This window comes from Lithobates pipiens, unplaced genomic scaffold (assembly GCF_037356315.1).
Source record: "Lithobates pipiens isolate NorthernLeopardFrog02 unplaced genomic scaffold, aLitPip1_a1.2 Scaffold_19, whole genome shotgun sequence".
NCBI classification, from domain to species: Eukaryota; Metazoa; Chordata; class Amphibia; order Anura; family Ranidae; genus Lithobates; species Lithobates pipiens.
Genome location: NW_027507764.1, coordinates 243,801,406 through 243,825,074, shown reverse-complemented (window position 1 = coordinate 243,825,074; position 23,669 = coordinate 243,801,406). Strand labels below are relative to the sequence as shown.

Below are 23,669 nucleotides of genomic sequence, written 5' to 3'. Positions count from 1 at the left end.
GAGCTATCCTTTTCGAATAATAGTAAATTATTTATAAAACAGTAGGAGAGAGATTTTGCATCAAACGATTGGATAGTAAGATTAACAACCTTTTGCCAAAACCACAAAAAAACTACCACCCATAAACATTGTTCTTTTTGATGGAAAAAAAAAAGACCAGAAGAAACAACAGCAGGAACTAATGTATTGCGGTAAACAATCAGCAGGAACATAGTTCACTTGAAATCAAGGCTATAGATGACTAGCTAAACTTGTGGTAATTCTGATTTGTCGGCTGAAAACAAGTATTTATTTTTTTATACATCAGAACACAGAATTAGGCATATATTCATTACCTGCTGGGTTATACTTATTCTCCAGGTGAATGGACACTGGTAGCCCAAAGGTCTTTAGACAGGAAGTGATCCACTGTATAACCCCTCCCATTCAGGAAGTACTTCAGTTTTTTTACCAGTGTTTGCAAGGAGGATGGCACGGTTGTTTTGAGCTCTCTGAGCAGGTCTCTAGTCTCACAAACGGTTCTTAAATGAATCAAGGGATTGACCGATTGGATCCATTTAACACAGGCTTTATATGCTTAAATGGTACCCAAGCCTCGCAAAGAAGACTCAAAATCCTGCAAGGTTTTTCCTGTAATGCGGCCTCCGGGCGCTGCACCCTGCAAAGTTGAATCCTGGACACTACAGTGCTAAGGCATTCCTGCAGGGTGCTGTACAGGTCCAAGGGAGTGGACCCTAAACATGAAAAGGGTGCCCAGTCCTTGAAGGTCCTCAAGTGACATGAACCTGCCTTGCAGGGTGAAGATTGGGCTCTTGGTTTCTAAGCTGCCCAGCGCCTGGACAGGTAAGTGAAACCCCTTTATTATTATTGTGGGGTGTCCCAGTAATTGTAACAATCAGTCAAGCTAGCTAGAGGCTGGACGCCTTTGTGCGGTGACCATATGGGGGAGTTTTTGGGCTAGCTGTGTGTGTTTGCAAAGTGAACCTTTTTTGCTTGTGTCTGGCTGTTTTCTATCTGTATAATGGCGCACAACGGTGTGACATTTTGCATTGGTTCGCCATGGCCATGTGCTTTTGCAAAATTGCCGCTGTACTCAGCAGTTTGTTTGGGGGCCATGGCGCACATGGTTTCGCCGCACATGCACCGTAGCCTTTATCTGGGCACACGAAGATTCAAGTCATACACGAATACGGCCACACCCGTTTGCCAGAACCTCGTACATGCATGCGCAGAACGTTCCGGCGCACAGCCAGCTTATTTAACCACTTCAGCCCCGGAAGAATTTACCCCTTACTGACCACAGCACTTTTTGCGATACGGCAGTGCATCGCTTTAACTGACAATTGCGCGGTCGTGCAACATTGCACCCAAACAAAATTGATGTCCTTTTTTCCCACAAATAGAGCTTTCTTTTGGTGGTATTTGATCACCTCTTTGGTCTTTATTTTTTGCACCATTAACCTAAAAATTAGCGACAATATTGAAAAAAAAACAATATTTTTTACTTTTTGTACCGTTGGTAAAATATATATATATATATATCTGTGAAGAACTATGAATCCGGCCTCTAGATTTTCTACCCCCATTGCTCCAAATGAAAATAAGTGATAAAAGTGAAGCTGCCACTTAAATATAAAACATGTGTAAACTGTAATTAAACCTATAGATGAAATATCAATAAGTGAAACTAGTAGCACTAATGTGATAAATCACAGAAAAAATTTATAATAATAAAGCAAAGACACCCAGTGATAAGTGACCAAATGCAAAAAAATAAATCAAAACAGTCCTAAATTGGTAGTATGATCCAAACACTCTTATCAAATTCTTGAATCTTCCACCTCACCGCGTGCTTGTGACACCATTCCCTCTGAAGAGCACACTAACCGACTTGCAAAGTGACACCATATGTAAAACAAGTAAAGTGTTCCACATAGTGTAATTATGTAAAAAAAACTGTGTATTAAATCACACTAACCCTCCAATGGTTGCACTCACATTTCACATAATAGAAAAAAGCCTTCAGTGTAAACACACAGCAAACAGTCAATTGTTCAGTGGTGTACTGTGGCCTCGACGGACCAGAAGTGTGCGCTCAAGCGTGAAACTCTCACCCCCTCCTCGGTCACTGCTTACGGCAGCAGTAAAGCTTCTCGGTAGAATGTCGCCACACGTCAGTGCAGTTGATTGTCTTGTAGCTACGCCCCCGACATGTTTCATCGTAATGACTTCCCCATGAGGAAGTTCATCATCGTGCACTAGTCGGCAAGCGATTAAGCTGTGTATGCCAAGAGCAGGCTCTGAACCAGGCACTTGCAACAGCTCATTTCTCCTTACCCGGGCCATGTGAGTCGCCAGGTGTTGCTTGGCAGGCTAAAGGTGCTTAGCAGGATTGTTACATAGGGGCTTGGTGAGCCCTATTAAAGGGTCTCCCTTCTGAGGTGTGTTAATACTACACCCAGGTACTCCCTTTTTTGTGGCTAGTAATTGTCTTCAAAAAAGAAGAGCAGGACTAACACTACAGGGAAGGGCACGCCTATGTCATTAGTTCCTGATGAACCTAGTCATAGCCCTAGTGTTGTATCCCCTGAAGGACCAGAGGCTTCCTGGGCAATCTGAGCCGCTGTGCCTATCTGGGATTGTGCCTACAGTCAATGCTGCTGCTTCACCCTTTATCACTAAGGATGAACTGTCCTCAGCCCTAGCCAGGTTAGAGCACAGGATTGCTGGCATGATTGCCTCCATCCCACAGAGTGGCAAGAAGCATGACAGATCCCCCTCCCCGGAGCCTCCTAGTCTGGAGCAGAGATGGGTTGAGGATGCGGAAGAGCTTATACTCAAGATTGTGTGGATGATCTGGTGGATGAATCTGCTTCTGAGCAATCTGGACAAAAAGATATCCAGTTGGTGTCTGCCTCTCAATCACAGAGGCTTTTGATCCTGACTGACCAAAATGGTTCGTTCTGCCTTTAAGTTTCCTCTTGCAGAGGTTACTGCACCTCCTTGGTCCTCTTTGGGATCCCTGAGGCATCTTCAGACAACACCGGCTTTCCCCTTACACCCTCTTTTGGAACAGACGGTGTATGCTGATTGGGAACATCCTGACAGGATTTTTGTTCCTCTTAAGAGGTTTTCCCTTTTATATCCCATGGATGAAAAGTTTAAGAAGTGGAGCATGCCAGCCATAGATGCAGCAGTCTTTTCCTTAAACATGAACTTGACTTGTCTGGTAGATAATACACGGGGCTTGAAAGACCCTGTTGACAAGAAACTGGAGTTATTATTAAAAGCTTCATTTTCTTTGGCCTGTTCAGCTATTCAGCCAGCTGTTGCAGCAATTGGTATCTGCCAGTCTGTAAAGGATCAGATCAGATGACTTGACAGGCCTAACCAGGCGGATGATCTGCCTGAAAATAAGGCAGATATTCCTCGAGCGCTGTATTTTGCTGTTGAAGCCTTAAAGGATTCAATACAGCAGGTTTCTCGTTTGGCTCTCTTATCTGTACATATGGACAGACTTTTGTGGCTTAAGAACTGATCAGCCAAGCTTCCTTGTAAGAAGTTATTGGCAGGTTTCCTCTTTCATGGGGAATGTTTATTTGGTGATCATTTGGATAAATATATAGTAGGTGAGGTTGAAAAAAAGACACAAGTCCAACCTATGTGTGTGATTATATGCCTGTATTACATTGTATATCCCTGTATGTTGCGGTCATTCAGGTGCTATCTAATAGTTTCTTGAAACTATCAATGCCCCCCGTTGAGACTCCACATCCACATCCTTGCTGCTCTTACAGTAAAGAACCCTCTACGTAGTTTAAGGTTAAACCTCTTTTCTTCTAATTTTACTGAGTGGCCACGAGTCTTGTTAAAAACTCTGTTGCAAAAAGGTTTTATCCCTATTGTGGGGTCACCAGTATGGTATTTGTATATTGAAATCATATCCCCTCCCAAGTGTCTCTTCTCCAGAGCTAATTAATATCCTCCAGACCCTTTATGAGCTTTGTTGCCTTTCTTTGTACTCACTCCATTTCCAGTACATTCTTCCTGAGGACTGGTGCCCAGAACTGGACAGCATACTCCATGTGCAGCCAGACCAGTCTCTTGTAGAGATCGGAAATTATAATTTTATCTCTGGAGTTGATCCCCTTTGATACCAATATTCTGTTTGCTTTATATGTAAAAGATTTCCGGAGGGAAGAGTTCTCTACTTCCTGTAAAGAAAAGCACCAGGCGTCCCTCGTTTAACACCTCAGGGACTGCTTCCTCAAATGTCTCAGCGCCAAGGCAGCAGTTCCGCTGCCAACAGGACAGTAGGGCCAGGGGCCACAAGGCCAAGGCCAGAAAAAGCCCTGGGTCCAAAATTCTTCTGAACCCAGCACCAAGCCCTCCTTTTGGGGGGAAGGCTGCTGCACTTTGTGGACATTTGGAGAACAATAGTTCAGGATGGGTGGGTCACCTCAACTATATCCCGTGGTTACAAGCTGGAGAGGTTTTTAAGATCCAGCATTCCCTCGGATCCTCCCAAAAGATTTTTCTATCTCAGGCACTACATCATTTAGTGTATCAAGGAGTGATTGTAGAGGTTCCTGTACTCGAAAGGGGGGCAGGGTTTTACTCAAACCTATTTATGGTTCAAAAACTAAATGGAGGCACAAGGCCTATTTTGGACCTAAGATCCCTGAACCAATATCTACTGATCCAGTCCTTTTTAGATAGTTTGTCCACTCAGTAGAAGCCTTACTCCAGATGGGAGACTTTCTAGCCTCCATCAATATAAAGGACGCGTATTTACACATACCTATCTTTCAGCCTCATCAGAGGCTCCTGCGATTTGCTGCAGAGGAACGTCATTTTCAGTGTGTGACTCTACCCTTCGGGCTTTCTACAGCTCCCCAGCAGTCCTAGCACCAGTACTGGGTCTTTTAAGGGCCCAAGAGATCCTGTTGCTCAGGTATCTGGACAACCCCCTGCTCAGAGATCGCTTATTACAGGTTCTGGAACAGAGCATAACATGCACAGTGCGTTTTTTGGAAAGCTTAGGCTGAATCATAAATACCGAAGAGTCAACCTTGAGACCAGCTCATTCAAGTATTTAGGTCTGATCCTAGATACATCCAAGCAAGAGTATTCTTGCCACCCAAAAGCATCTGTGCCCTGAAGGATGAGGTGCATCAGATAAGGGATAAGCAACCCTCTATTTGACTCTCTGAGTCTTCTTGGATGGATGGTATCCTCCGAGGCAGTGCCCTTTGCCCAGTTCCATTCCAGGCCTCTACAACAAGACATCTTGTTGGCTTGGAAGAGAAGAGGACAAGGATTATCTAATGTACTTATCTCTCCCCCCCCCCCCCCCGGATGCTTAAGCCTAAACTGGTGGTTGCGGGATCAAAACTGACTACAGATGCCAGTTTCTCAGGCTGGGGAGCTACTTGGAAGGGCTTACAGCTCGGGAAATGATCAAGGACAGAACAGCCCCTTGCCATCAACATCCTGGAATTACGGGCAGTACGTCTAGCCCCTACGGTCCCGGACGCCGGAGCTTTAGGACTGCCCTATCAGGGTTTAGTCTGACATTGCCACTGCAGTGGTCTATATAAACCACCAAGGTGGTACCAGGAGTAGTTTAGCTCTGAAGTAGGTGAACCACATACTACCCTGGGCAGAGGGACATGTGCCGATTCCTTAGGTAGTCCATATCCAGGAGTAGAGAACTTGAAGGCAGATTATCTCAGCCGCTCAGCATCATTTGCCGGGGGGGGGGGGGGGGAATAGTCCCTACACCCAGGGGTTCCAAGAAATTTGCCAATATTGGGGATGGCCTTAGGTCGACCAACTGGCATCCAGGTTCAACAACTAGCTACAGCTTATTGTGTCCTGAACAAGAGATCCTCTGGTAGTTCAATGGAGACAGTACTCCCTGGTTTATGCTTTCCCTCCGATCCCTCTTTCCACATTTGTTGCGCAGGATTCGGAGAGAGCGAGTTCCAGTCATTCTGGTGGCCATGTTTCCTGGAGATTGAGACTGACAATAGGCCATGGAGGCTTCCACGTCACCCCGATCTACTGCCTCAAGGTCCTATATTCCACCCCAATTTACACTCTCTAAATATGATAGCATTGCCATTGAAGCCAGAGTGTTAAAGGACCATGGCATCTCGGGACCAGTGGTGTCTTCCCTAGTGAATGATAGAAAAGCGGTCGCTAGGAAGATCTATCATAAGGTCTGGAAAACTTACATTGCTTGGTGTGAAGCCAAAAAATGGTTTCCTCGGAAATACATGATTGGAAGAATTCTCTCTTTTCTACAGTCAGCTATGGAAATCAAATTGGCTTTGAGTATGATCATAGGTCAAGTTTCGGCCCTATCAGTATTCTTTAAAGGCCTTTAGACTCCCATTCACTGTTCCGAACCTTTATGCAGGGGGCAACTCTTTCTTCTCCCCATTAGGTCACCTATGTGTCCTTGGGACTTGAACTGGGTGCTGTCTGTGTTACAGAAACAACCATTTAAGCCTATCAAGGAAATTCCATTAGACCTGCTTTCACGCAGGGAACTGTACTTGATCCTTCACCACGACAGGGTCATGTTATGACCTGTTCCATCCCTTTTGCCAAAAGTGGTGTTGGCTTTTCTCAGCCTCATTCGTCCGAAGGAAGAGAGACAACTGCATTCTTTAGTTGTCTGGGCAGTCTAGATCTGCAGAGATCCAAGGATCGGACTCCATTTTTTGTTTTACCAAAAGGACCCAAGAAGGGGCAGGCAGCTTCCAAAGCTTCCATTGCCAATTGGGTCCGTCAATTGGTCACTCAGGCCTATGGTCTGAAATGTAAAGCTCCTCCCTTTAGGCTGAGAGCTTATTCTCCCAGGTGTGTAGGAACCTCCTGGGCTTTTTGCCATCAGGTATCTGGCTCGGTTTTTTAAGGCTGCAACCTAGTCTTCAGTGCATACATTTACAAAATTTCATCAAGTGGATGTTCAAGCAGCCGAGGATTCGGCTTTTGGCCGCATTGTACTGTGGGCTGCCGTATAACATTTTGGGTGTGTATATAGATCCTAAATGACAGCCCAGCCATCATAGGGAACCATTGATTTTCACACGTCATGCAACATGAGGTCCCAATGTCGGAGCATTTGCCTGAGGCTGGGTTCACACTGGTACGATACAACTGTCATCCTACTTTTCCCTGCAACATCAATCCTACTTTGGTCCTACTTCCATCCAACTTGAATGAACAGGATAGGATTTTCTGTCTTGTTCTTTGACCAATCAAAACAATCTGTGTGACATAAATTCCTTTTACTGCTGCTGTTATCGCCATGTCGGATGTCACAAGTTGGATGGTTAGGACAAGCATCTGACTGTGATCCTACATAAATAATAGTCAATAGGCTGAAGTAGGACTAAAGTTGGACCAAAGTAGTGCAGGAATATTTTTCAAATTCGGACCGACTTGTGTCAGACCAGTTAAAACGACTCTCATAGAGAGCCATTGATTTGCACACGTCATGCGTCATGAGCTCCCAATGTCGGAGCGTTTGTCGTCCAAGTGTGAACCCGACCTAAAGCTCTTTTATGGAGCAAAGTTTCAGCAAATGGGCTACCTGACAGGTACTTGCAATCCAAGTAAAATAGATGTGTGGCACTCCCCATTAGTAACTCTGGAGGAACTCAGACTAGTGTTTACTGAAGAGATTGCAGTTACAGATCCCAAACTTCTAACCTCTCTAAAATCACAAAAGTGAATCTCAGTGTTCTTGGTATGTCCAGCAGTTCAAGAAAACAAAATTCAGATAACTCTCAAAGAGATGTCTCTTCTTTGTTTAATCATATAATCCAAAGGCTAAAAACAAAGCACATCCAGCCAGGGAATGTTTCCCATGCAAAGCACATGCTTTTGGATTGTGCTCTGCACAAGAAACATTTGGAATTTGGAATTTCTGATTAAATAAAGAAGAGTCACATACTGGGAGTTCCCTTGATTTCTATTTTTTTGGAACAATGAAAAACAGTAATTTGGAAGTATTTACATTATTTTTTCAAGCTGATTATAGTAAACTCACCTGCATTGTTTCTTGCAGGTTAATTGCTTGAGTTTGGAGGAATGTATTGATAATGATCCTTGCAAGTTTGCTCTTCTATCAAGATCTACGGATTCCACTGAAATGTATATTATGAATGCTACATCTCCTGCTGTTAGACAGTTATGGATTCATGAAATCAACCAAATGTTGGAGAATCAGCTCAACTTCCTCAATGGTAAAGCTTTTTTTGTGTCTAACTTTGAGTTGAATGATTTGAATTTTCTTTGTTAAAAAATAAAGTAGAGCTCCACTTAAAATTCATCACTAACACTTTGTTTACAACACTTTACTAGGCTTTGCTATTATAAACCACTCAAATCTATTGACATCAAGGAGTGAGTTTTCCAGTCTTTGATGGTTTAAGGAACATGGTCAAGAGCTGAAACTAAACTCTCAAAAAACATTAGTATCTCAGAGCAGTCAGGTCATCCCTTACAATACACTCATTGACAGAAACTCACTGTCCAGCGATTTTCTGTGATCCACGGTGGCAGATTATTTCAGCCACCACTGCTTGAACAAAGAAGAATGGTCTCTTCATCAAGGTTTGTTCAATTTGGTATTCCAAAGATGGGGATTCCAGATATAGACATCCTAGCCTTCAGATACAACAAGAAGCTACCTCTGTTGCCAGAAGCGGGCATCCTCTAGCCCTGGCCTCAGATACCCTAATCATTTCCTGGTCTCAGTTTAGGCCAATTTGTGCTTTCCCTCCAATGTGAATTCTGCGTAGAAGAAGAGAGGAAAACAGTTATTCAAATTGCACCAAACTGGCCCAGAAGAACCTGGTACACCGACATACTGTACATGACACTGGGAATATGTCCAGGACAGCAGGTACATTTCCACGATATTTGAGTTGTGGACCCTTTGAGGGGAACAGTTTTGGAGACATTGTTGAATACCCAGGGGTTCTCACCTATACAGGAAAAATGTGCCAAGGGAGTTTGGCTAGATAGAGGACTGATTTCCAGCACTCTAGTATTAGGGACCTAGGGTTTTGGAGGTTCAAAGAGTTTTGAGAGGGAAGAACCTCCAAACCCTGATTACAAGGACTTTGGTCCTGAAGTGTTTAAGCCCCAGGCAAGGGATGCTTAAAAGGTAGCAGAATTGGATCAGCTACTGTGTCAGTGAGGCAGTGTGGAGTAACTCACAATCTGTAAGGGTGAACTCTCTTGGGAACTGAGACACTTGTTACTGAACCCCCCGTGGTCTGCCCGGCACTCTGAAACACGGAGGATGAGCTTGTTGTGTGGTTTCTTTTTTTGCTAGAACTGTTTGTTTGACTTTGTGCTGAAGGAAGCTGTGTTTACCAGCTTTGGAGGGACTAATAAAGACTTGCGTACATCATTTTATTTTTGACAATACACAGACTTCTAGCAGACAAACCCTGGTCTCCTCCCAACAGGTCAAATTTTCCATCTTGCGTTCCTTTATTCCATCCTAATTCACAGTCTCTGGCTTTAACGGCATGGCTGTTGAAACCCAGATCTTAAAAGATAAAGGGATTTCTGTATCTGTGATTCCTACCATGCTAAAACCAAGAAAAACTACTTCCAGGAACATCTATTATCGTACCTGAAAATTGTATTTTGCTGGTGTGGACACAGTCTATTTAATCACAGAGATTGCTCTGTGCCTTGCATTCTGCCCATCCTACATGAACACTGTGCTTTCAATGGACAGCTTGCCATCCATTGAGAGAGCTGTGCTGCTACCGTGACATCATCGAAGCTTGGACAGTCAAACCCTTAAAGAAGACCGGGTAAAGATGGAATCCCCGTCAGCAGCGACAGCACACCACTGGAAGGATCCGCTTTTTAGCTTAGTCTGTCATCTTGTGTTAGTATGCATGGCATATTAGCGCATTATGACATGAGCTTGCTGGGGGACCAGCTTTTCTTTTTATTTTTTTTAAGATGTGGTTTACTATCACTTTAACCTTAAAGCTAAGTTCCAGGCAAGCGGGTAAAACTACCCAGGTGAATTACATATATGAGAGCTGTTTTACCTGAGGGAGTTGTTACCTTAATATTTGTTCCCATTGGGTGAGGCTTTAAAGCAAACTATTAAACAAAAGGAAACGTTTTGTAATTTTGTTGCATGTTAATATATTTTTTGTTAAATGGTTCACTCTACTGAATTTCAACCAGAACACAATAGATTCAGATTTGTTTCCATTGATTGGATGTACAAAGAATTGGCAGTTAAAGTGAATCTGTCCAGGCCATGCCTAAGAAGTGTCCAAGGTAACAATAGTGCTTAGTTAGACGCACTGTTGTGTCTGTGAGTAGCGTTCAGATCTTCATGATCCATTTGACATCTCTGCAATCCCAGGCCAACCTGTACATAAAACGTTAGCAGCTGTCTAAGCTGAATTTAAGCCCGGACCACATATGGCACTAGTCCCTGCCTCTTGTCATTCGTTTGGCAAATGTGAGATGTCTGTGGCTTGTAGTATGGACACTGTTACCTTAGACACTTAATAGGCCAAATTAGGTTTGCTTCTTGAATATGAACTACTAATTGAATATGACCATTTTATGCATAAAATAAATTGAACTAAGTCTAATAGTGGTATGGTTCTAAATTGGTGTATATGGTATAATAATCAGTGGAAAACTTTAGGGGTCTTTTATATATTAATAATTTGCTAGTACCCCTGCAATTATCGTCTTACGCAAACAGTAACATTGAAACTTAAAATCAACACCGTCAATTCTTAATTACTGTGTCATTGTTATTTTAACAACATATATTTAAAGTGCCTGTAATTAAAGCACATATAGAAGAAAGAATGTTTGTATTAAAAATGCAATAGTACCAGCTGGGGGGGGAATAATACAGTTGGCTTGCAAAGAGGGAATAAAACACTTGTGCAGTGAAGTAATCCACCAAACCTGTAAAAACTGTTTCTTGGCATAAGGGTTTAAATTTTACAGGAAGGGGTTAAATATACAATCTGCAATACTGTTTATTGTTGCTCTTCTGTCTTTTAGCCTTGACATCACCAGGGGAATACCACAGAAACCAAATGGGTGGAAGCAATAGTGGTAATATCCCATCCACCAGTGGACCTACCTGCACTAGTGGACTAAGTACCTCTGGTCGAAGTAGGCCTTCCCGAATTCCCCAGCCTGTCAGACATCACTCACCTGCTCTGGTTTCGTCTTCTGCAATAGCAGAGGCAGACAAATTGTCAGGTATGTTTGTTCGTAGTGCTTCAGTGTCACCACTAAGCTACTCTTTAGACCTTACACCTTCTATTGCAGACAAAGTTCTTTCAGGTTCAGAGACAAGCGTCGGTAATAAAGAATGTTTATCTGAAATAAAGACATTTGATGGCGGCAAGAAACTTATCAGCGGATTAGCAAATGGCCTTCAGAGAAAGTTCTGTGAGAACACTGAGGAGTGTCGGCTTGGATTAGCAAAGAAAATGAACAATACTACAGCATCTTTTAATTCCCATAGTTCATTTAACTTTCCATTGTCTTTTGGCAAGGACTCTACTACATCCAGCAACCCTTATCTTAAAGGCTCTTTTTGGAGCTCAGTACAAGTATCCTCAGCTAGTCGTTCTGGTTCCATTACTTTTCCTGGTGATACCCTGCAACATAAAGGTCTTCGTCAGTCCACACACAACAAGGATTCAGACCGTCTCAGCACATGCTCCTCAACCAGTGAGCAGTCAGTTCAATCCACTCAGAGTAATGGGGTAAGAAGAGCTCTCTTTCTGCAAGTTCTCCAAACCTATCCTGCTCCTGGCGTGCTCCTCACATCATTGAATTACTAACCTCCAGCTCCAAAATGCTTTTTCTTCTGTGAAATAATCACTGGTTTCTTCTGTAAAATCACTGGTTTGGTTCTTTACTTCATATGTTTATTTAGAAACATGTGAGACCCTCTTCTTTGCCTTCTGGACATCTTCTAAACGTAATATAGATTACTAATAATCTACCTTCTCTGTTTTACACTTTACATCTGATAAATAATAAACAATTGCATATTTTATACACAGTAGAGTATATTGAATATATATAGACGCAAAGGCCCCTTTCACACTTGTGCGACTTTTCCTGAGACTTTGGACATCAGAGACGCATGACAAGTCGTACAGCAAGATTCCCAATGATAACCAAATCTGTGCGGCCTCAAGTCGCACCAACTACAAAGTCGTCCCTGTATTACTTTGGTTCGACTTTCATGCAAGTTGAGGTCCATAGACCTCAAGTTTACACAGGCATAGCCCGAAATCGCAGTCACAAAATTGAGGTAAAATCGCACGACTTTCAAGTCGCAGCAGTGTGAAAGGAGCCAAAAGCAAGTCTGGGTGAGTAGCTGAAACATGTCACACTCTTGCACACCTTCTCTCTCTCTCTCTCTCTCTCTCTCTCTCTCTCTCTCTCTATGTATATATATTTATAGTCAAATTATGTGCAAAGTGCGTGGAAACAGAGATCCTGTTTAGACTCTTAAATAGGAAGTAAAGGCACTTTAAAAAAAAAAATGCAACCTGCAAGGCAAAGGTATAATGAGCTAGTATGCATAGCATACTAGCTCATTATGAATAACTTACCTGAGAACGAAGCCCCCGAAGCGGTCCTCCTCCTTTATCTTCACCACTGCCATGTATCCCGGAGTGACTTCCGGGTCTCGCTGCTCCAGTGCTGTAATTCGCCAGAGCCGCGATGACGTCACTCCCGCACATGCGCACGGGAGCCGACGCGAGCGGCATATTTCCGTGATCTGCGGCATGCTCAGTGCGCCTGCACGCCGCTGTCTACGGTGCCTGCCTTTTTGTAAATATCTCCTAAACCGTGTAGGTTTAGGAGATATTTCTTGGACCTACAGGTAAGCCTTAATCTAGGCTTAACTGTAAGTCAAAGTGGTTTGTAAGGGTTTACAACCACTTTATTGGGAACACAGACACACACACACACACACACACAATATTTATTTTTTTGGTTTTATATACTTGAATGAGATCAGCATAATATAAATATTTTCATTGGTGTGTATATTTTCATATTTTTCCTCCTGCCTCCTGTCAGCTGTTGCAGAAGTACAAGTCCCATCATGTCGCTGCCTTTGGGAGTCATGCATGTAACCGTCAGCCATGTAACGCCTCATGGGACTTGTAGTTCTGTAACAGCTGAAGCGTCACATGTTGAGCACCCATACTCTACAGCAGGGATATGCAATTAGCGGACCTCCAGCTGTTGCAGAACTACAATTCCCATGAGGCATAGCAAGACTCTTAGAGCCACAAGCATGACAGCCAGAGGCATGATGGGACTTGTAGTTTAGCAACAGCTGGAGGTCCGCTAATTGCATATCCCTGCTATACAGTAAGGCTTAAAGTACACTGCAGCTGATAAACTGACATTTAGGTGCAGTTTTGTGTCTTTTTCAGCAGCCCCTGAACTCTCCTCTGTTATCTGTACACGTACACTCAGTCATTTATAGGAGTTTAGAGGCAGTCGAGTTTACTGGCATTTTTTTGAAAATGGATAAATCACGTTCAGTGCGGTAGTTTACTGGCATTTCAAAAGCCAAAAAAACAATTTTTATGCATTGTGGGAATTTGGGATTGTCTCCGGATGTTATCTTTAAGCTTGGGTTCACACTGCTGCGATCTCAGATCGCATGTGATTCCCACTTGCACTGCAGGTGCCGACCACATGCAATGTCTGTGCAATGAGAGTTCAGCCACACAGTAGTATGGCTGAACTTGCATCAGATTCACCCAGAAAATAGTGCAGGGACCTGAGCAGTTATATTAGCCTATGCCTTCCTAAATATGCAGGTTTCCTGCTTGGCAGTACTGTAAAGGCTTGTACTGTACTCATTTTATTCTACTGCAGGTCTATCATGCTAATTTAAAGCAACATACTATGCAGTCACTAAACTGTGAAAAACCAACAACCCAATATGTAGCTAGAGACTGCAGAGACTTATATAGGCTACCAAAGCTTTATTTTTTCTTAAGGAAGATGTTTATTAATGGAAAAAATTTACCTTTTTACTGGAAATAATGTGATTTGATAGTGCTATAACATGCTCTATTATATCCCATGAAGTTTGATTTTTTGAGAATGTCAAGTTTAAAGTGCACCTGTGAATATTAGTTTTATAGGAATCAAAAAAGCCAGTGTCAGCTTCACCAAGTCATATTAAAGCATAACTTCGGTCATTTTTTCAACTTTCCATCTATTAAAGCTTCTGCCCTTGTTGTTTTAACTTTGGATAGTAGAACATTTTTTTCTGCCAGTAAATACCTTACACAGCACATTTCCTGTTTCGTGTCTGGAAAAAAGCCTAGGCTTATGACAACATGCACGGGGGGGGGCGCGCTGAGTCATAAGAGGGCCAATGTGAGCTGCAGGTGTGTGTCTGTGTAAATCCAGGAAGTGAACAGGCAGCAGCTTCAGCTGCTCACAGTTAAAATGATTGCAGCCAGACTCAGTGAAGGGAGATTTCTGCAGCATATTTGGCAAGTACAGAATCACAGTATATATAAAATAATATGCAAAGTGGATGGAGGGAAGCTTCAGGGTGGCAAAGATATTTTCATTACAAATTATGTGAGACTGCAGTTCCTCTTTAAGTAACAAAAACTTACCCTTTTTCCATAGAGGAAAAAAAAATCACTTAATTTATTGCCACTGCGAATCTGTGCCTAGGAACCATTATTTTTATTTATTTTTTTATTCAATCGTAAGCTCGCATGAGCATGTCCCGCCTAACCCTCTTGTATTGAATTATATTGTTGCTGTATTGTCTTTCTTCAAATTATAACGTACTGTGCAAACTCTTGCCACCTTTTTAAATCCTGTATACTAATAATGCACATTAATATGACTATTTACATTAAGCTGATCTCTTTCATATGTATGGATTTAAGTGTGTAACAGGGGCATTTCTTTTTTCTTTTTCCAGCGATTATTTTGAGGGGTGGTTAAAGCGGGACTGTACTGGGGAAAAAAATATTAAAAGCCAGCAGCTATAAATACTACAGCTGCTGACTTTAAATAAATGGACACTCACCCGTCCCGGGGTCCAGCGATGTCGGCAGCCAAGGCCGATCGATCGCTCGGCTGCTGCCGCCACCATTCTAGGTGAGGAAATCAGGAAGTGAAGCGAATCGGCTTCACTTCCCGGTTCCCTACTGCACATGCGCGAGTCACGTAGCGCAATAGGAATTGCCTGCGCTGTCTCTGGGACCCGTGTGTGTCCCAGCAGACAGCGCGGCAGGACAGGAAGAGGCATAGACTCCCACGGGAGTCTATGCCCGGAAGTGGGTGTAAATACCTGTCTTTGACAGGTATCTCCACCCCCCTCCCCCCTGAAAGGTGCCAATTGTGACACCAGAGGGGTCGAGGGTTCCGATCAGCGGAAGTTCCACTTTAGGGTGGAACCCCGCTTTAAGGTTCAGCCTGGAGGTTTGTTTTTTTTAAACTGACAATTTTTATTGAGTTTCCTTTTTTTCCAACATGAAAAAACAAACAAAAAAGGAAGAAAAAACAAGCTCTTACAGTATGTTAAGTGGAATACAGAAAGCGGGCTATTTATACACATTGCCGCCGGTAGTGGAACGTAATTGAGGCATGTATAACATGAGGGGAACAAAATCGAAAAGGAAAAACGTTGCAAATCCGCAAAAACACAATGAGGTATAAGTGATACCACTTATTTCAAACTTGCTTAGATGCGCATCTGTGTCAAAAGGGAAGAAAGAGTAGAGAGGTAAAGTAGAGCGGAGAGAGCTAAGAAGGGTAGAGATAAGGAGAGAAGAAGGGATTAGAGGTAGATAAGAGGTAAGAGAGGAGAGGACACCCACCCAGCCCTGAGCCTCTGCACCGTCTGGTGGCATCCACCCTGATTTCAGCTGGGCTTGGGAGCTTCTAGCATATCCCACAAGTCCCATACTTGGTTGTGTTTGTCAAGAGTATTGTTTAGGGAGGCTGTCAAATATTCCATCCATTTGACATCCCTAATCCTGGTATGCAATTCAAACAGAGAGAGGGGTTCCCTCTTTTTCCATTTCAGGGCTATCAAGCATTGTCCGGCCATTAGCACCTGAGCTAGGAGTTTTTTGGAGGTTTTATAGAATGAGGAAGGGGGGAGGCCTAAAAGGAACAATTTAGGGTGAAGTGGCACCCATGTGTCGAAGATGGATTGGAGAAGAGTTTGTACCATCTACCAATAAGGGGTGATCCATGGGCAGGTCCAGTAGATATGATATAGTGTGCCCACCTCTTTGCGACTGCGCCAGCAATGGCGATCGGCTGAGGGGTATATAGAATGGAGCAGGTCAGGGGTTTGGTACCAATGAAGTAAGACCTTATATTGATTCTCTTTGTATAAAGTACATATAGAGCTCTTGGAGGCCTGTGACCAGAGAGGTGCGCGATATCATACCCTTGGGGGACGAGCCCTCTAAGCATATTTTCTCAAACTCTGTTAAGAGGGAGAATTGTAAATTCGATGTAAGACTGTGCAAAGTGACGGATTTGTAGGTAGCTAAAGAAAGCCTGTCTGGGCAGATCAAAGGCATCTTTCAGATCTTGGAATGATCTTAGTGTTCTGGTTCTGGTATCTACCAACTGACCATACCGAAAAAAGGCCCTATTCATCCAGTATTGAGACATCTGTGAGGGCATACTTTCCGGGACATTGGCAGTAAACAGAAAGGAGGTGACCGGGGAGGCTGTGGAGGTGAGCGGGAACATCAATTTAATGCATCACCACAGTGTTCGTACAAGCGCCATCGTTCCTAGTAGTTGGGACTTACCGAGAGTCACTTCTGTACTCCATAACATGGAGTTTGGGTTTGTAGGGGCTACCCATATCTTTTCAATTTGAGTCCAATTATAAGCATGGAGGGTACAACAAGGTGATTGGGCGTAGTTGGGCCGTCAAGTAGTACTTGGCTATATTGGGGAATGCGAGGCCACCTTGGTTACGGGGGTGTATAATATGGATCTAGCGATCTGATGCCTCTTCTAGTTCCAGAAAAATGTTACCAAGTCACTTTGAAGAGTTCTGAAGTGTGCAGCTGGGATAGGGAGTGTCTCGAAGAGGTAAAGGAGTTTGGGTAGGATTGCCATCTTCGTGGTCGCCAGACGACAAAAAAGAGGTATAACTTTAGGGTTTTCCATGTAGCTAAGGAGGTCCTGATATATGTGTAAAGTTGAGGGAAGTTGGCCTTATATAAAGCTTCAAATGAGTGTGTAAGGTGAACTCCGAGGTATTTTAGGGTGGATGATTTCCATTAGTAGATAAATGATTGGGAGAGGGCCGACAGTGTCTACGGGGTCATTTTGAGTGGGAGGGCTTCAGTCTTGGAGTTATTAATTTTGTAGCCTGAAAGTGCTGTATCAATCCAATTCTACATGTCAATTCGGTAGGGAGACGTGAGGTTGGGTCAGGGTTAGCAGGAATCCGCAAATAAGGAAATCTTAAAGTTCCTTATACGAACTGGGATGCCATGGATATTTGGATTTTGTCTAATGTGGGCTCAATGCATAGGGCGTAGAGGAGAGAGCGGGCAGCTCTGTCGGGTACCGTTAGTGATAGGTAGGGTAGAGGAGGAGGCAAACTGAGTCCTGACTAGGGTCAAAGGAGATGAATATAGATGGATGATAGCTTGAAGGAAAGGGCCCTTTATACCTGATCGTCAAAGGGTAGCAAAAAGGAAGGGCCAGCCCAGCCTATCAAAGGCCTTTTCCGTGTCTAGGCTTAGAAGCAATGTCTCCGACCTGTTCCTGTTTGCTACTTCCACGAGGTCGATAACTCTCCTGTTGTTGTCCCCAGCCTGACGAAGGGGGATGAACCCCACTTGATCCTTCTGTATCAGTAAAGGCATGAAGTTATTTAACCTGTTTGCCAGTAATTTAGTAAAAAATTTTAGGTCTGTGTTCAGGAGAGCAGTCGGCCTGTAGTTAGAGCACAGTGTATGGTCCTTTACTGGGGATCATTGTAAGGAAAGAGGTTTGCATATCTCTCAGAATGGGTGTGTTGGCCATGAAGGAGTTGAACAGCGGGGTGATATGGGGGAGAAGAAGCGGCAGAAATGTTTTGTAGTAGAGGTATGGTAGACCATCAGGTCCTGGGGCTTTGTTGTTCGGGAGGGATGTAATGGTGTCAGCTACTTCCTCTTCCTAAAGGCTGGCCAGGGCAGAGTGGGAGAGAGCGGGAAGGTTGCAATCTGCTAGATAAGAGTGGATGGCTTGGGCTAGAGTGGGGGAGTATGTGGAACACTCAGGTCATTATATAAAGTGGAGTAGTAGTCATGAAAAAGTTGGGAGATTTTGGATGGATGGGATTGAAGGGTGCCAGTCGCGTCTTTAATATAGGTGGGTGAGGTGGCCGCTGCCCGCTCATGGAGTTGTCTCGCTAAAAAGGGTGTGGGGTTTATTGGCTTCGTCATAGAAGGTTTGGCGCAGGAGGAGAAGGGCTTTCTCCATCTTCCCCAGTTCTAAACTGGCCCTAGTGCTCACCAATGCCCTGACCATATGCAGGGAGGGGGGGGGGGGGGACAGCAAGCAGGTCTCCAGTTGCCGGAGCTGATCTAGCAGCAACTGTATCGTCTTATTAGCATTACGCTTTAGGGCAGTGGAGAGTGATATGCACTGGCCTCGTAAAACCGCTTTGTGTCAATAAGGAAGTGGAAGAGACCTCTGGGGCGCTGTTTTCAGCAAAGTAGTACTTGAAAATTTGCTCAAATTCCACTTTAGAGGGATCATGTTTAAGCAGGAACTCGTTGAGACGCCAATGACAGACTTGAGAAGATCCCGGAGAGAGTGCTAGGGAAAGTTTGATCGGGGCATGATCTGACCAAGAAATTGCTTAGATAGCCGATCCTCGTAAAGTTGGAGCATTAACAAAAAAATAGTCTAGACGCGAATGGGATTTGTGGGGGTGAGAATAGAAGGTAAATTGCTTAGCTGATGGGTACATGGTGCGCTAGGCATCGAATAGGATGTGTTTCCTAGTTAATTGAATAGTTAATCAGCCACTTGAGAAGCTTTTCTAGGACCTATAGGAAACCTATCCATGTTCACGGAGTAGGTCAGGTTAAAATCTCCTCCTATGACCAGATACTGATGGGGAGCTGCAAATAAGCATTTATATACTTTGGATAAAAAGGAGTTCTGGTTAACATTGGGAGCGTAGATATTACATAAAGTGAGGTTGGTACCCTTCCAGGAGCCCCGGAGGATGAGATAATGGCCTAATAGGTTTGCATGCAGAGAGTGCAATTGGAAGGGGGAACACTGTTTAAAAAGGATCCATATGCCTGCTCGTTTATGTGGGTTGGAGGCAAGATATATTTAGGGATAGTGTTTGAGGGCAAATGCCATAGTGCCAGATTTAGCAAGGTGAGTCTCCTGAATAAAAATAATGTCCGCCGTGGACTGTTTGAACTCTCGTAGGGCTAAGCTGCGCTTAACATTGGAGTTAAGGCCTTTCACATTTAACGACAGTATGTCAATCATGGTGGATAGAGAAGTAAAAGACACATTTGTTTACCCATCTAGGTAGTCATAGGCCAAGAAGTCAGGGCATCTATCTGTTGCTTCTCCAGGGTGGGCTCGAAATGGAGGATCAGGGCTGAGTGACCAGGGCTCGCATCCTGCAAGTAGGGGGCGTCTAGAAGAGTTAGAAGTAGAGGAGAAAAGGGTGGGAGAAGCTGAGAAAAGGAGGAGAGGGCAGAAAACAGTGATCAAATCACATATCACAAGCTCATAAAACATAGATTCAAATATTGTTAACATCTCACAATTTAACCCACCTAGAAAAGGTGGTATGTTGGGAGTCTGCGAAGGACCTCCCCCAATGGGAATGCTAGAAAAAAGCCCATCGGGAGTCGACAAACACAACAATACTGTCAAACAGGAAGTCATTCTGAGGGCCCGTGGGGGGAGGGGGTGCATGACCAAGGGAGATATGGTGGGCTCCCGGGCCTGCCTGCCTATATAGTTGGAAATAGACCTGCACCCAGCCAACATACATAACTATATTTTCAACCTTAATTGTAACTGTATTTATAATTATAACCCAAGAACGTTTTAGCAAGCCAACTGCTCATGAATGGATAAGGGGGGTTGGGGTCACAGGGTCTCGAGATTTAGCATAGGCAAGTCCCCTGGACCGATGCCCCCCTCACAACATACAAAGAGTATCGAATATTTCGAGTATAGTTACTCTAAAAGCCAGGGCTCAGTGCCTGCGGGAGGGTGGAGATGCGCTAGATGGGCGAGTCCCCGGGAGCTTTCTTCTGGTGACCTGGATCCAGGGGTCCGGACGTGCTGTGGGGACTGGTAGGTGGTACGAGAATGTTCAGGTCTCTGCAGAAGGACTTCTGGAAATCTTAGTGTGGTGGATCTCCCGTCTTTCTTTGCCATAAGAATAAAGGAGAAGCCCCATTGATACCAGAAATCATGTTCCCTCAGTAGTGAAAAGTTTTTGCTGGAGAATAATCCATGACAGATCCATGACAGATCCGGGAAGAGCTGGATGAGGGCGACATCAAAGTCAATAGTGCACATGTTGCAAGCTTTTCTCATGATTTATTCTTTGAGGGTGTAGTTGTGGACTCTGCACATTACATCTTGGGGTCTAATCCCAGTCCCCAAGGTCGGAGGGCACGATGAGCCCGGTCAAGCTTAACTTTTTGGTGTTCTGGGCGGCCCAAGACATTGTTAAAGATAGCTTGGAGGGTAACAGACAGGTCTTCGTCCTGAGTCTTCTGAGGAAGGCCTCAGACCCTGATATTATTGCACCTGCCCCGATTGTCGAGGTCCTCAAGGTGGCGGTGGAAGTCCCGGAGGAAGGATGCTTGTGAGGCGAGTTGGGAGTGTATTTGTATTTGGGAGATTTTCAGCTTGATGTCACCGCCATCTTCCTCTAGTGATGAAACTCTATTGAAGCGATGATGCAGATCCCTCCGTAACATGTTAATCTCCGATCTGCAGGTCTCGCGCACCTCCTGAATGAGCATATGGAAGTCCTGCTTTGTGGACATGCAGCAAACATAGTCTCGCCAGGAGGTGTATGTTTCAGGGTCAGTGTCAGATTCTGTGACAGCTTGTGCCTGTGTGCCCCATACAGGGGCTGCTCCAGCTATATGTTACAAGTAGTCTCCTAGGGATGATTGATAGGGATGTGGCACATGGAGTTTTGCCTTTGCAGAGGAGTCTTGTGCTCGTCTTTGAAGGGGGTAAAGCTCTGGTTGCCCCAAGGCTTGTGGGGGTGTAGGGTAGGCTGTGGTGTTGGGTAATTCCCTCTGGTGGGAGAAAGATGAGGCTGATCTGTTCTTGTGCCCCTGGGATCTCTGTTACAGAGAACATGGATCCCATTCAGGGGTGAGGGAGTCCCAGGATGTGGATGGATGAGTATTCTGGGCTGGCGTGGAAGGTATGGATTCCACAAGACATGGGGGGAGAGGCTATTCAAGGGATGGGCACTGTTGTAAGCGAGGGCCCCGACATGAGGGTGGAAGGGGGTACCTGCAGAGCATTCAGCTGTAGTGCTACCCTCTGTGTCATATCTGTTAATCCCAACTCCTATAGGAGTGCATGCAGGAGAGGCACCCATGGAGGACGAGGCTGGCGCCACCAGACAGGGGGAACAGCTAGGAGAGGCTGTCCACGAGATGGCCACCAACGGGAGTGGGGACCCTGGCCTGAGAGCGGGAGGAGAGGCCCGAGTTGCATGCCACTTTTAGGTTCCCCTCTCAGCCATACCTGTGATTCCCGGCTCCTGGAGACGTGGGTGTAGGAGAGGAAGTTGTGGAGGAAATGCGGCCGGCGCCATCTTGGCCGCGTGGTATATCGCCAGAGCTTCATGGCTGAAATACTCCGTAATGAGCGGTGACGGAGCGGAGGAAGAGCTGGTGCTGGGTCCTTGGGGTTTGGATCCCTTGTTTTTTTTAGGTTTGCCCATGGTGGTTCAGGCTATGGGTGCTGTTTAATGGTGAAACAGGCAGGCCAGGCGAGGAGCTTCAGTGCCGTGCGTCTGTTCCCGCTGCCATCCAAGCCATGCCCCCTGGAGGTTTGTTTTAAGTCTCATGAAAAATAATGCTCTCAGATGCTGGTGTAGCACATGTGCAGTGATGGGATCTTAATCAGTTCAAGTTGAGCTGTGATCTCATGCCTTCTATGTGCATAATCATAGCTGAATGATCTGGCCTGCCTGTAAAGCAGCTATATCCATTAAAATAGAGAATGTAAAAAGGGTAAAACAGCAACAAAAATAATGAAACTGGCATTAAAATTAAAAATCTTTACACTTGTTCATGGTGTGATGATTCTTCACAATTACTGTAAAAACCTGCTTTCCTTGTGTATGTTGATAATACCTGATCCACCTTTTCTGTATCTAGCTAATTACAAAATCCTTAAAAATAATTCTATATCTTTTACCACCACACCATCTCTTTTTTCGACATAAAAATGATTTATACTTGTATATATTTTGTGAAAACCTTGTTCAAACTTTCCTCCCAAGAATTTGCCAGCTTATGGGTAAGTCTATATTGCCATAGATGTAAGATGGTCACTGACTTGGTAATCATCTCATATCTATGACCAGGATAAATCTGTTTTATAGATAAGTGATCATATATTTTTTCTATTTTCCTCCAGAGTGAAAGTAGCAGCGGTAGCAATATCTCCACCATGTTGGTGACACGGGATTACACAGCAGTGAAGGAGGATGAAATTAATGTCTACCAAGGAGAGGTGGTTCAAATTTTGGCAAGCAACCAGCAGAGCATGTTTCTGGTGTTCCGAGCTGCCACCGATGACTGCCCTGCAGCTGAAGGCTGGATTCCCAGTTATGTCCTAGGCCATACGAGTTCTGCCACCACTGATATGTTTGATGGGACAATGAAGTGGGTAGTTGGCTGAGAAAGGTAGCAATAAAAGTAAATGTTTTATTTATGTTTGAGTGATAATGCAAAAATATTGTACATATGTGGTAATAACTTGCTATTTAAACATTCTGAATAATTGCAGACAAGCACCTTATGGATGTTTGTTGTCTTTTTGCTTATACTGATTTTATGTAATGTTGCAAAGAACTTTCTGTACAAGAATAAATAAAATTGAATAATTAAAAATGGAATGCAAGCCCCCATTAGTTTAATTGATTATTGAAACAGCATTTTACAATAAAAACAATCAAACCTGTGTTTTTTATTTATGTATTTTTTGCTGAATCAAATACATTTTTGTATAGGAATTTTGGTGCAATCTAATCACTATAAGAGTATTTACAATGTTTACCTCACAGCTTCAGGGGTGGTCATACTGAGTTCTTTTGTGTCCCACCACAAATAGAAATCACATCTTTGTAACAATTCATCATATCCCCCTCTTTTTTTCTGTACAGTGGCTAAAATAATGCCCCCTAATTGGTCATATGTAGAAAATGTTTATTGGGTGCAGCCTGATTAGAGTATTGAAAAAAAAGGTTTCTGTTTACAACCAATGCAAGACACCATAAGGATAAACAATGGGCAGACCTTTGAAGTGAATAAATATTCACATTAAAACCAACAGGGAAACTAATGGGA

General features: G+C 43.9%; 1 protein-coding gene across 4 annotated transcripts in view; it reads left to right on the top strand.

Moving 5' to 3' along the window:
• TRIO (trio Rho guanine nucleotide exchange factor) overlaps positions 1-23,283 on the top strand; it is a 751,422-nt gene extending 728,139 nt beyond the window's left edge. For 2 of the 4 annotated variants that reach the window (XM_077491869.1, XM_077491868.1), the window contains exons 41-43: positions 8,084-8,261; positions 11,086-11,801; positions 22,738-23,283. In XM_077491869.1, the coding sequence (XP_077347995.1) occupies positions 8,084-8,261; positions 11,086-11,801; positions 22,738-23,001 (1,158 nt within the window). In that variant the 3' untranslated portion in view covers positions 23,002-23,283. The remainder of the gene's footprint in view (positions 1-8,083; positions 8,262-11,085; positions 11,802-22,737) is intronic. The other 2 variants (XM_077491870.1, XM_077491871.1) reach the window with 2 other exon arrangements.
• Positions 23,284-23,669: the final 386 nt, after the last annotated feature.